Genomic DNA, 12,282 nt, shown 5'->3' with positions numbered 1-12,282 from the left:
ATATCTGTCAGTAATCGGTATCAACGGTAATATCAGATATTGATATCAGCCCAAATTTTCAGTTCTGTGCATCTCTAGTTTGTACTCCACAATAGAACATCACATTGTATTGGTGGATAATAACAGTTAAAACTTGGATTAGGAAGCATGCAACTTCTGTTGAATAAAAAAATAACATTTAATACAAACCTAAAATACAAAGACATCAGTTTTTCTCTACCAGTAATTTTAAATGTTGTGCTTTAATGATTAGGGTGACGTGTTCCTATCAGCTGCAGCAGATATGTCTCATTATTCACAGTCTGCTGTTATGCAAACCAGAGAAACTACATGGAAAGTAGAGCTGGAGAGGAAACCCTGCAGGGAGAAGTTATCCGTCAGCCAACCTGAGAGGACAAAGTCATTTCTCTGACTCTTAGAAAGATGGGCGTTATTAACGATGTTAAGGACACGCTGTCCAAGGCGGTGTTTAATCCGTCCAGCTTGATGTCTGGGCGAGGCGGGCTCCACATGGCTCAGATCGTTCTGTGTCTGATCACCTTCGTACTGGGAATGTTCAGAGGAGGGAGCAGCCATACCTACTGGATCTACGCCATGTTCACCTGGGCCTTCTGCCCCATCATGACCCTCATCATCACCATCATCGAGATGTTCGGGCTCGATATAATCCTCAACATGTTCTGCATGGACTGGGGGGACTTCACCACAGGGATGGCCATGTCCTCCTCTCTCATGACCGTCTCCGTCGCCATAACTTACGCCAACTTCTACGCCTGCCTGAAATGCCTCTACGGCTCGATAGTGAGCGTGTTCGCCTTCCTGTGTGGCTTCCTCTACATGCTGGAAGTGGTGAAGGACAAGTTCCTGGACAAGAAGAAAGGGAGCTACCTGGCAGCTCTTCCCGGGTTCTGGAAGGTTCTGGAGGCCTTCGTGAGCTGCATGATTTTTGTGTCTCTCACCGGTTACAGAGACAAGCCAGCGCTGATCTTTTGTGTCATCGTGTACATCATCCCTTTCCCCATCCTGCCTCTCATCATCGCCACCAACATCTTAAAAAAGCTGAAGAACTGTTTGCCCTTTAACCTGGACAGGTTTGTCTTTATTTTCCTGGTGATCTCAGTTGTGCTGTATATATTCGCAGCTATCATGTGGCCCATTTTCATGTTCAGACACAATCCACGTCCCAGCGACTGTCCCCCCAGCTTTTGCATTTGGGCCATTCAGTTCATGGTTGCATTTTTTACTTATGTGAATCTCATCCTTTTTACAGTGGACCTGATTTTTACACTTCTCGGCATCTGTGGCTTTAAGCGAACATAAATATTAAGATTTTTTTATAGTGTGTCAAGAAATTTGACCTGAATATACAGAAAAGCTCCACTGTTCTTTTTAATAATATTTCCAAAGATGCTGTGTTGTAATTCCAGTATAAAGTGAGGTAAGGTGAGTGCTGCATGTCTCTGTCCTTTAATGGGAACATCTGACTTATCATGTCCACACTGTAAAACATTTTGAGCTGAATTTAGTTGTGTCTACTATCTTCTTCTCTTTAAGTCAAATAAATTTTGCGAGTTTTAGATTTTGAAGCTAAATGTGTGAGTTTGTGAAAGATGAACTTGCAGTAGTAAGTTGTGTTAACTTTTTATTAATTTTGTCAGTTTTTAGATTAGCCCTAAAAAAACTGAAAGTGGGAACTATTTCCCAGAATGCTTAGCGGCGTGTTTTTGTTTCCTGAGATGAAGTTACATTGATCTGACTCTTGTGTTATTAAGGCAAATGTTTATTTTAATGCAGCTGACAGTTTGCAAAGCTTGAGGATAATGTCCTGATCACACTAAATGTTTCTGAGCTGAATTCATTGAGATGTTTCATAAAATTCATCATCAGATCAGAAATTTGGTTCATGTGATTTGAAACAAGAAGTTAAATTATTCTAAAGTAAAATAAGTTGTTATTTTAACTTGATATTGTGGTTAAATGTAATAATGGATAAGTGGCTTAAAACTGGGTCACTCAAAAGAAAAACTGAAGATACCGGTGGAAAGGAAACAACGGCAGGAATACTTCAACGATCAGAGGAAGCAAAGAGTGTCGATGTGTTGTTCACTTGAGATTTAGTTCTTTTGAACAGTTCTATACGATGAGCTGCAGGACTCAAGTTTCATTCAGTGAAAATTGTTCTTTGTTATTCTGACTTTGCTTTATTACGATGCCCTGGTTGCACCTCAACAGTTATTATTTTTTTATTTAATAAAAAGTTATAAAGTTAAATACAATAGATGAACACATGGGTGTTTATTTTTTATATTTAACATTGCAGAAGAGATTTTTGTTTCTGCCAGGGAAAATCAAGTCTTTCTATTCTTTAAATTACAAATAGGCCTAGATGTTATAAATGCACACAGTGAAAAACAGCTGCTCCTTTTATTTCCATGTGTTTGACATCATTGGAAAGCTTAGAAACCACACTTCTCACAATATGAAAACAACTCACAATGCCCTGAGATGAATTGTTCATGATAATAAGTGAGTTAAGAGACTAATATTTTCTTTTCAGGTTGTATATTTTAAGATTTTGTGTTATGGTGAGTGTTTGTTAAATGGGTGAAGGGATCCTCGGTGTGAACATGTTTGAGAAACACTGATCTGAAGTTAAAGTTGTCCCATTTTACTTCGTTCCAACTGCAGTTCAGGTCAGTTTGATCATTTTCATGTGCACACACTGCAGACTAACTCAGACATTTGAATACAAAGCAGATCACAACGCTGCGTTGGAGTGAGAGGAGTTTTATTATAACTGCAGAAATGGTTCGTCCTTCAGTTCTGGAGTGAACGCAGCTTCTTCCTCAGAAGAACCTGGGAACCCAAACCGAGCAGCATGTGTGGCCCGTTCTCCAGCTTCCAGGGGATTATTCGCCTGGTGGAGATGATATTCAGCGCTCTGGCTCTGGCCGTCGTCCTGTTCAGAGGCACGATGGTCGTCCCCTGGGGCATTTGGTGCGCGTTCGTCTGGGTGTTGTGCATCGTCGTCCCCTTGGTGCTGCTCGTGATGGAGAGCAAAGGCTGGCACATCCTGCTGGTGGCGTTCCTCCCCAACTGGGCCGACCTGACCCTGGGCCTGACAGCTGTGTGCTGCATCTCCGTAGTCTCCGCCACGGTGGCCTTCGCTGCTGTTTTCATCTGCCTCACCTGCATTGCAGACATCCTGTGCTTCATCTTCTCGCTGGTCGCCATGGTGTGCTTTCTGGTCGACGTCGTCAAGCAGAGGTCGGCGTTCTGCAGAGGCTACATGTCCAGCCTGAGAGGAACTCTCCGCATATTGGAGGCATTTGTCGCCTGCATGATCTTCACCGCCGCCGCCGACCATTTTGTGAGAGGGAAATGGTTCTACAAACCTTCCGGGATGATACTGTGCGCCGTTATCTTCGGAGTTTGCCTCCTGGACACCGTGGCCATCATCGTCCTCAACCTGCTGAAGCTTTTGCAGTGTCTGCTGGTGTTCAGGCTGAACCTGGTGGAGTTTGTGTTTAACATAGTGGCGGTGGTGCTGTACGTGCTTGCTGTCATCCTGTGGACCGTGTTTGGCTACAGTCGCTACAGGCACAACCCTTACACCTGCATCAAATGTTCCTACGCAGACATGAACGCCGTCACGGTGGGAAGCGCTTTGAACCTCGTTCTTTACATCGTAGACCTGATTCTATCCATTAAGTCACTGTAGAAAAGTTCAGATGTGACTTTATTATCCCAGGCTCTGTCATTTGGTGAATAAAGATGAAAACAGCTGTGAAGTTTGAGGTTTGTCTTCTTTTACTGGAGCTGGAAACATCAGTTGATATTTGGCTAGAGCAGAATTTTATGCGACTCTGTCAAGTATTTTTGGCTTAGTTTCTGGTGCAAATATCTGAGTACACTTGAAATAAGACAAAGCTAACATTTAAGTAACTTTTTTAGCTAGATGTAGAGGCTTAGGCCGAGAGGCGGGGTCACCTGGACAGGTCGCCAGCCTGTCGCAGCAGATTATTTCATTTATAACAAAACGTTTTTTCCCATGCTCTTTGTGAAATAATCTGCCAGCGGAACTGTCATTTTTTAAATCAATAATAAAGAATTATTGACTTAAAACAGGATCCTATTTCTTACTGATATTTGATTTGATTGTTTTTGCATTACAAACTAGACTAAAAATACTTGGTAAGTTTTGGTTTTTGCAGTGAAGAAGGAAATAAAGGCTTGTTTAAGTTGATAATTCCTTAATATTAATGAAAAAGAATTAGTTCCAGTGGCAGATTATTTAACTTATGACATTTTTCCCATGTTATAAAGGAAATAATCTGCCACTGGACCTAGAACTAGGTTGCTAGGTAACAGCGCCATTGGAAATAATTATTTTTTGTCAATATTAAGGAATTATTTATTTAAAACAGACTTCTATATCTTGCTGAAAAGTTACTTGTAAGTTAGTTTTGTCTTATTTAAAGTGTAAATATTTGCACCAGATTAAAATACTTGGTAAGATTTTGTGTTTTTGCAGTGAACTCAGCTGTATTTCACAGACTTGTTATATTCAAATCTTACTAAGACCGAGATAAAAAATGCAAATGTCTTGACTCCTGGAGCTCCTGGTTTAAAAGTTATAAACCCTTCAAGTGTTTCTGTTATTAAAAGCCTGGTTATAATTATTACATAATAACCCTTTATTTATAAAAATGAAATGACAAACATTTTCCACTGGCGCCCCCTTCAGGCCGACTCTGGCTCCTCCAGCTCCGCTGTTTCCAGTAAACCCTGAAAGCTGAAGTAGTGCGAGTTGCAGAAGACAGGAGGCTTGTTGGGCGTTGAACCGACAACTTCTGGCTTCAGAGAGGCAAACGGGTTCGCTCCACTTCCCTTCATGTCCATCTCCAGCTCCAGCAGGATTTGCAGAGAGTAGGTCATATCTGTCTCACTGCAGAGAGGACAGAGCAGCAGCTGGGACAAAACGGTAGACTACTTTTTGAATCAAAATAAAGACTTGTACAGGAAACAGAACTGCATATAATGTGAATTTGGGCCGCCCAAAATTTTTCTGAGGGCCACAAATGGCCCCCGGACCACACTTTGGACACCCCTGAATTAAATCATCTTTGGATCATTATTGGTTCCTTTGTGGGATTTCTAGCTAAATTTTTAGACTAAAACTGCATTTTTATTTGTTTAGTAAAATTCAGACATGAACTTTTGTCATTTCTAATGTTCATCTACAAAGTTTAGAGCAACTGAACGTAGTAAATAAACAAAACAATTATAGTTTTATTACATATTTATTTAGCTGCATCTAATTTCTGTATTTCCGGAGGAAATTCTGGTGTTTAAATGAGTGAAACTTACGTCAGCGTGGTGAACATGGAGGGAATCTCATAATCGCGGAGGAGTAGGAGAGTTGGAAGCCAGCCGTGGTCCAAACCCTGACTGGCATCGAAACCTGGGAGGAATCAAGGAAAACGGCTTTAAAACACACAAAATTCAGCTTCCTACCGTTTTGTCAAAATAGACCAACACAAACACAAACGTTTGATGGTTTTAAAATATTTTTTTTAAATCAATCAAGTTTATTTGTAAAGCACATTTCAGCAGCAACGCAATTCAAACATAAAATGTCATAAAAACAATTTACATGCGGTCTCATTCGTAGTCATCTCCTCTTACTCTGTTGCCCTAAATAAAATCCAGGGCAATCAACTGGCTTCACTAAATAATTAGTAAATAATAATTAGTAATTAAATCTGAGTGCAGCTTATTTTAGGCAACACCCTAAAAATGTATTTATTTCACTCTATCTATTTCAAAGATAGAGTGAAATAAATACACTTATTTCTAAACAAATTTATTTTCACGTTTTATGTAAAAATGGTTAAATAATTTATATTACTGTAAATTATTTAATCAGACATTTTAGGCCTAATCCACTGCAGTTGGGTATCTGGGGAAAACAAGTTATTTTTTTAAACACTCTGACCTTTTATCTACAAAAAACAACATTTTAAAAAATCTGTAAAAATGATTTCTGAAAACTCAGACTGAAGTGGAGAATATCTGAGAAAACTTTGTATTTATGTTCCAATGTATAACGCAGCTTTCACACTTAGGATTGTCGTAATAAGTAATTAATCGATTAATTGGATGATAAATTAAAACAAGTTCAATAATTTCCATTTGCAAGATTTAGTATTTTCTCATTTCTTTCTAATTTTACCACAAACTGGATGATGAAAGTCTTCTGTCTGGTGATTTGGTCTCAACTAGACGTTTTTGAAGGACAGTTTTGTTTACAAAGACTTCATAATTCATTTTATTTGATTATTTGTTGTTTTGTTTATTTATTTTGGATATTTAAAATGTCTTCCCGTTCCAGTGTTAAATGTTCATTAAAATTTTACGTTTATTTATCTCTGAAAATGTTTTCTAGAAATTATTATGCCATTATATAACTGGAAAATGTTCTCAAAACAACAATATTATCATTTTCATTTTGGGCCAAATCAAAAATCTGAATGTTCTTAAAGGGCCAGTTGTGTCAGAATGTAATAAAGAAACCCATTAAACTGTTAAAATGTTAATAAATAGCTGCTTGTTTCAGCATTCAACAAGTGTTTCTCAAAATTAAATAATCACTGGTTTTTCAATCAAAATCACAGATGTTGTGATTCTACTTTAGAAATATTTGTAAAGATTGTTTTTTACAATATTTGTGCTAATGTGTGATGCTAAATGCGACTGCATCAGCCACGGACTGATTTCACATCAAGTAAATCTGAGGCAGCAGTCACTTAAACAGGTTTTTCACCAATTTTGAGAGAAATGTGCAGCAAAATCGGAAAAAATGTAGGGAGTGGTTGATTTGTGAAAAACTGGAGGGACTTGATGATGTAATCTGGAGTCTAAAGGGCCACATAAAAAGCTACGGCGGGCCAGATTTTGGCCCCTAGGCCTTGAGTTTGACACAAGTGGTTGATCTTGATAAGTTTATTATCGTTCTGGTCCTGATGACTCCGTGGTTCTGACCTGGATTAAAACCAACCACCAGGTCCGGTTTGGCCGCCTCCTCTTTCTCCACCAGCTCCTCCCAGAAGTCGTGGTAGAGGCCCCTGTAGGCGCTGACGTAGACCCGCTGCTTGGGGCCGAAGGCTCGAAGAGGGGCCCTCAGGACGGGGCCATCCACCACCTCGGGACCCACCAGGACCACCTCGATGCCCTGGTGTCCAGGGAACATGTGGTTCAGCTCGTCATAGTCGCTCAGCTTGGCCCCCAGCGTCTCGCCGGGCCCCGCCCCCACCAAATGGACGGTGAGTGGCCGGGAGGCCGGGCTGAGGCCGAACAGCCTGAGGCCAAGGGCCACGGTCAGGGGCCTGGAGAAGAACTCACTGCAGACCCTCCAGAGCGACTGCTTCAGGTCATCGTCACCGGGTCGGGGCCGGCCGGCGTCGGCCCATAAATCCTTCATGTTGGCTCCACTGACGACGGCGTCAAGGTGGGCTGAGAGATCGCCCTGCATGGAGAGCCAGTCGTCCCAGGTCTTCACCTCCGACCCCGGCTTTGACCACTTCTCTGTGGGGAACGGAAGGTCGCCTGGTGGACAAGAGGAGAACCGCCATGAGGTCAGCATGGACACGAGAAAGAAAAGAGAGAGAAACAAAGAGGACGAGACAATTTCTGGGAAATGTCTCAGAAAAGTTCTTCAAAAAACAAAGAAATTTCTCAGATTGACCAGTCAAAAATTTTCTAGAAAAAACTGAGAAAAGTTTAGACTAATATCGGATATGTTCTTTTTTAAAAAATTGGAAATTTCAAAAGTTTCAAAAGTCAAAAATTTGCTGGAAAAATTTGATAAAATTTAAGATTAATCTCAGATTTTTTTTTTTAAGAAAAAACAGAAATTTCTGAGTTTCAAGTCAAAAAATTCTAGAAAAAAATTTTAATTTTCAGATTATACTCATTTTTTTTTTTTTTACAAAAAACAAGGAAATTGCTGAGTTTCAAAATTTGCTAGAAAACACAGAAATGTTGAGATTCATCTCAGGTTTTTTTTTTACAAAAGAACGTGGAAATTCCTGAGTCTTAAAAGTCAAAAACTTGCTATAAAAAAAAACAGAAGAAAGTTGAGATTAACCTGAGAAATTTTCACAGAAAAATTAAGAAATTTCCAAGTTTCAAAAGTTAAAAAGTTTCAAGAAAAATCTGAGAAAAGTTTAGATTAATCTCAGAAATTTTCTAGAAAAACAAGAACATTTCTGAGTTTTCAAAGTAAAGAATTTGCTAGAAAAACTCAGTTTCAAAGCTGAACATTTTTGACTTTTGATACCTTTTTTTTAATAGAAATTTTCTGAGATTAAACTCAAAATTTCTGAGTTGTTAGGTGGAAATTTACTCCTCTTTTCCTCTCTACTCTGGCCCTACTATGCCATTGCCTTTGCAATACCTGCTTCACAGCCCAGTCTGGACTTTCTCCTATTCACTTGGATTCCTCCGGTAGAATTTCAACCAGGCCAATCAGCAAACAGAAGAAGTCGTAAACAATCATGTCGGTTTTCTGTGTTGTTTCAGAATTGTACTTTTAGAAATGGCAACAGAGGAAGTGAACAAAGCTGTTCAGTCTGCACTTAAAAATACTGAGTTAGCATTAACAGCCACCTTGTTCTGATTGGCTCTTCTATCTTTGCAGTGGAGGAAGGTTGTTTACAGCGCAGCCAATTTCCAGTAAGCTACTTTACATCGAACCGCTACATAACTCAGACAAACGTTATCGATTGGGTAAAATATAAAACTTCAGCAGAATCCATAGACGACGCTAACAGCAAAGGACAAGAGTCTGGTTTTTACAAGGTTGGCAAACTTTAAGAGATGGTTTCTGTCACAAACTATTTATTACCTTTGAACAGAAGCCATTCAACAACTCTGTCAATCGCAGCTAAACGCAGCTGGGGGCAGAACCTCTTGTGTTTGGACCAATCCTCCTTCTGACAGTCTTTACAGCAGTAATAAACATTTAGACACCTGGACAAAGAATGGACAGAAGGACATGAAGACGCAGCTCAGAGAATTATAATACCATCAAATATATGTATTACATAGATTTATTGCACATAGAGTGATGTAGTTCAGGGACTTAATTCTTCCTCATGTTCCCCACAGTGATTTCTTAAGAATATGTTTACAATAACATACCTAAATTAAAATGATTGAAACTGTATTTCAATAATTCTTGTACTAAAATAAAGATAACACTCCATCAGAAGTTTAAGTATCACAAGAGCTGCTGCAGTTTAGCAGGAAACGAGGAAGGAAAATGAAATAATTTGGGGGGTTTTTTATTCCTTGCTAGAATTTTTTAAATTATACTTCAACAATAAATAAACCTGAACAATATCACACTGTGTGATACTGTGAGTGTGAGCTTATTACCACAGATCCACCTGTGGACATTATCTGTCCAGAAATTGATGCAGCTGAAGTAAATTAAAGCAAAATTACAAAAGTTTTAGTAACAAACAAGAAAAACCTGGTTGGTGCAATCTACAAAACTGGAACTTCCTTTGTTTTCACTTACTAAACTTAATAAACATATTTTTGCAGGTCTATTTTTTGCTTGCGTGTGTTTATTTTTTATCCACTTATAATAAAACAATAATAAATTGCTCTATCTGACTGCCATTAAAGTGTATTTTTTGGGATTCCTATGTAAATAAATAAATGAATAAATAAATAAATAAATAAATAAATAAATAAATAAAGGCACATTTTACTGAGAACTAAAAACTCCAAAATATATACCAAGATTTATTTGGCACTACCAGAGCTCCGTAGAATGTCTTAAGGGTCCTGGTCACTGACGCCTGCCCCATGTCCCTTTGGCATAAACTCAAATGTAAAGTATTTGGAAGCAATGTATGCAAGCACATACGTAGATGGAAAGTTGAGTGGAAGGAGAAACTATTGAAGTACTACTATGAAGTAAAGCTATTTCAAGAGTGTGAGCTTCAAGATCCAACATTTACAGGACGAATCCCTTAGTATGAACTGAATCTATAAACTACATTTGATTTTTTTAATTGAATTACCAATAATGTGACTTTAGTCTGACGTTCTCATTCACTGGGACAGATTTCCTCGTTTGTTCAGATAATTCCCATAATCTGGGTCCTCTTCTTATTTTACCTGGTACAGCGCTTCAAACTCTGCGACTCTGAAAGTTGTTCAGGTCGTTTCTCACAAAACGCGCAGATTTGAAAAGATTCCTCCATTTTCTCAAACATTTCCTTCTGCGAGCGGAAGGCCAGAGATTTACCTGAGGCCTGCTGTACGGTGCTGGAGAAAACAAAAACAAAAAATAAGAGAATAAAGGAACACACCAAAAAAAACAACAACTGGTGAATAAATCAAGATATGGCTTTAAAACCTCCCAGTCATATATGGTGTGTGAATATTTAGGGCCTAAAAATTTCTGCCAAAAATCTCAGAAAACTTTTTAGATTAATCTCAGAAATTTCCTAAAAAAAAAAAAAAGAAAGAAATTTCTCAGCTTGAAAAGTAAAATATTCAACGGAAAAAATCTATTGATATTATTCTTAGAAATTTTGTAGGAAAAATGTTGGACATTTCTGGGTTTCAAAAGTGAAAAACTTTCTAGAAAAAACATCTGAAAATATAAGATTAATCACAGTAATTTTATAGAAAATGTGGTAATTTCTGAGCTTTGAAAAATGAAAATTTTTCTATTAAAAAACATCTGAAATTTTTATATTAATCTCAGAAATTTCCTAAATAAAAATAAAGAAATTTCTGAGCTTGAAAAGTCAAAACTTCTATAGAAGAAAACTCTGTTTGGAGATTAATCTCAGAAAATTTTAAAAACAAATAGGAAAAAAAAAGAAACTCAGAAAATATTCGATTAATTATACAAATCTATAATAAAATCAAGAGAATATCTGCTTTTCTGAAGTAGAAAATTTGCTTAAAAAGAAAACTCAGACATTTTTAGATTAATCTCAGAAATTTTATAGCAAAAACTCATAGATATGCCATTTTATGTAAAGGCTTTTTAAATGCTGCAGGTTTAGAGTGATGATCTGAATATCAACTAAATCAGAGACCTAAACTCTGTTGCCGGGTTTAGCAATCTACCAGGACCTGCAGGTCACATTTAAATGTTGCTCCATGCAATCAGTCAAAGTAAACATGGAGCAGAGGAAGTAAATGGCTGAAACGCTCTGCTTACCTCTGAGTCTCCGTCATTTTGAAGCTGCTAATGGAGTAAAACAGACGCTGCTCAGCTGCTTCTCCTGCTGGGCTTGATATATGAGCGGCCTGCAGATGTAACACCTGCTCCCAGGCTTCTGGAAACGTCTGACAGCGCCAGACCGTTCCAGACTGCATGAGAACAAAAAACCCTCCGTCTCACAGAGAGGAGGAAGATATGAACACAACCAGCTAACTTATTTATCTTACAGAAAACATCCACTGTATTATCAACATTAAACAACAACAACAACCTTCATTTGTGTAATATTAAAAACATTGCAGAGGTCATAAGTTTCAAACCAGATCTGTGAACTTTTCCTGCCTCTACTCTCTCTCTCCACAAGAGGTCAGTATTGCTCAGTTAAATAAAAATGTTCATTTTATACCAAAATGCTCTACAGTTAAAAACAGATCAAAACAAGACAAAAACAATGATAACCAAGTAAAATAAAACTAATAATAATAAACAGAAACATCAGCAACAACCAACTGAAACGATGTCAATATCAATTCACTAAAAATTCACTAAGCAAAAAAATAAAAATAAATTAATTAATTAAAGATAACATCCAGTTGTACATATCTTCCCCGCAATAATAAAAGTACACTGAGAATCTAGGTGATAACATCCACTGCAAGATTTCAAAGAATACAAAAAGTTGTTAATGATGATGTTAAAATAATTTCCTAAAATTGTCACTACAGGCTCACCAGAAAAACGACTTTAACCTGTAAGCAGGTAAAAGTGATTTTTTACAGTGTACAGTCACCACAGACATTATCTCAGGTAACATAAGAAGCTTTATTTTCACTGTCATGTTTCAATTTTTCCATTTCATTTCATTTAAAACTTAAAACACTTAAAATGTCATTTGACTGGAAGAGTGTAGTTACATCTGCAATTAAAAGTTCGTCAGTAATAAAGAATAAAACAGCTGGCTGCTGCAGTTAAGAACTTCCCTTAGGACCAAATAATGAAAGGTGCATTAGTGGAGACACCAAACC

The 12,282-nt window shown here is 37.9% G+C and overlaps 3 protein-coding genes across 3 annotated transcripts; 2 read left to right on the top strand and 1 right to left on the bottom strand.

Moving 5' to 3' along the window:
• Positions 1-323: 323 nt before the first annotated feature.
• Positions 324-1,522, top strand: LOC102218727 (myeloid-associated differentiation marker-like protein 2). Its single transcript, XM_023341543.1, has one exon. The coding sequence runs from the start codon at positions 424-426 to the stop codon at positions 1,318-1,320; it is 897 nt and encodes a 298-aa protein (XP_023197311.1). The 5' UTR covers positions 324-423; the 3' UTR covers positions 1,321-1,522.
• A 1,091-nt stretch (positions 1,523-2,613) lies between these two features.
• LOC106699974 (myeloid-associated differentiation marker-like protein 2) lies at positions 2,614-3,937 on the top strand. The gene has a single exon (XM_014472991.2). It carries the CDS (start codon positions 2,879-2,881, stop codon positions 3,719-3,721), a length of 843 nt encoding a protein of 280 aa, XP_014328477.1. The 5' UTR covers positions 2,614-2,878; the 3' UTR covers positions 3,722-3,937.
• Positions 3,938-4,673: 736 nt separating this feature from the next.
• LOC102218992 (putative protein MSS51 homolog, mitochondrial) lies at positions 4,674-11,312 on the bottom strand. Its single transcript, XM_005810236.2, has 6 exons — positions 11,255-11,312; positions 10,195-10,344; positions 8,909-9,033; positions 7,045-7,608; positions 5,371-5,464; positions 4,674-4,948 (listed from the first exon to the last, which is right to left on the bottom strand). Exons 1-6 carry the CDS (start codon positions 11,269-11,271, stop codon positions 4,744-4,746), a joined length of 1,155 nt encoding a protein of 384 aa, XP_005810293.1. The 5' UTR covers positions 11,272-11,312; the 3' UTR covers positions 4,674-4,743.
• Positions 11,313-12,282: the final 970 nt, after the last annotated feature.

Source organism: Xiphophorus maculatus, chromosome 10, assembly GCF_002775205.1.
Source record: "Xiphophorus maculatus strain JP 163 A chromosome 10, X_maculatus-5.0-male, whole genome shotgun sequence".
In the NCBI taxonomy this organism is placed as follows: domain Eukaryota; kingdom Metazoa; phylum Chordata; class Actinopteri; order Cyprinodontiformes; family Poeciliidae; genus Xiphophorus; species Xiphophorus maculatus.
This window is presented reverse-complemented; position numbering and strand designations above follow the sequence as displayed.

What these genes read in the sequence shown, in the direction of transcription:
- LOC102218727 (XM_023341543.1), top strand. Translation starts at nt 424, where the DNA reads ATGGGCGTTATTAACGATGTTAAGGACACGCTGTCCAAGGCGGTGTTT.
- LOC106699974 (XM_014472991.2), top strand. Translation starts at nt 2,879, where the DNA reads ATGTGTGGCCCGTTCTCCAGCTTCCAGGGGATTATTCGCCTGGTGGAG.
- LOC102218992 (XM_005810236.2), bottom strand. An exon ending in TGAATGGCTTCTGTTCAAAG is followed by an intron (nt 7,609 to 8,908) that starts GTAATAAATAGT and finishes CTTGTCCACCAG; the next exon opens with GCGACCTTCCGTTCCCCACA. An exon ending in TCCATGTTCACCACGCTGAC is followed by an intron (nt 4,949 to 5,370) that starts GTAAGTTTCACT and finishes TCCTCTCTGCAG; the next exon opens with TGAGACAGATATGACCTACT.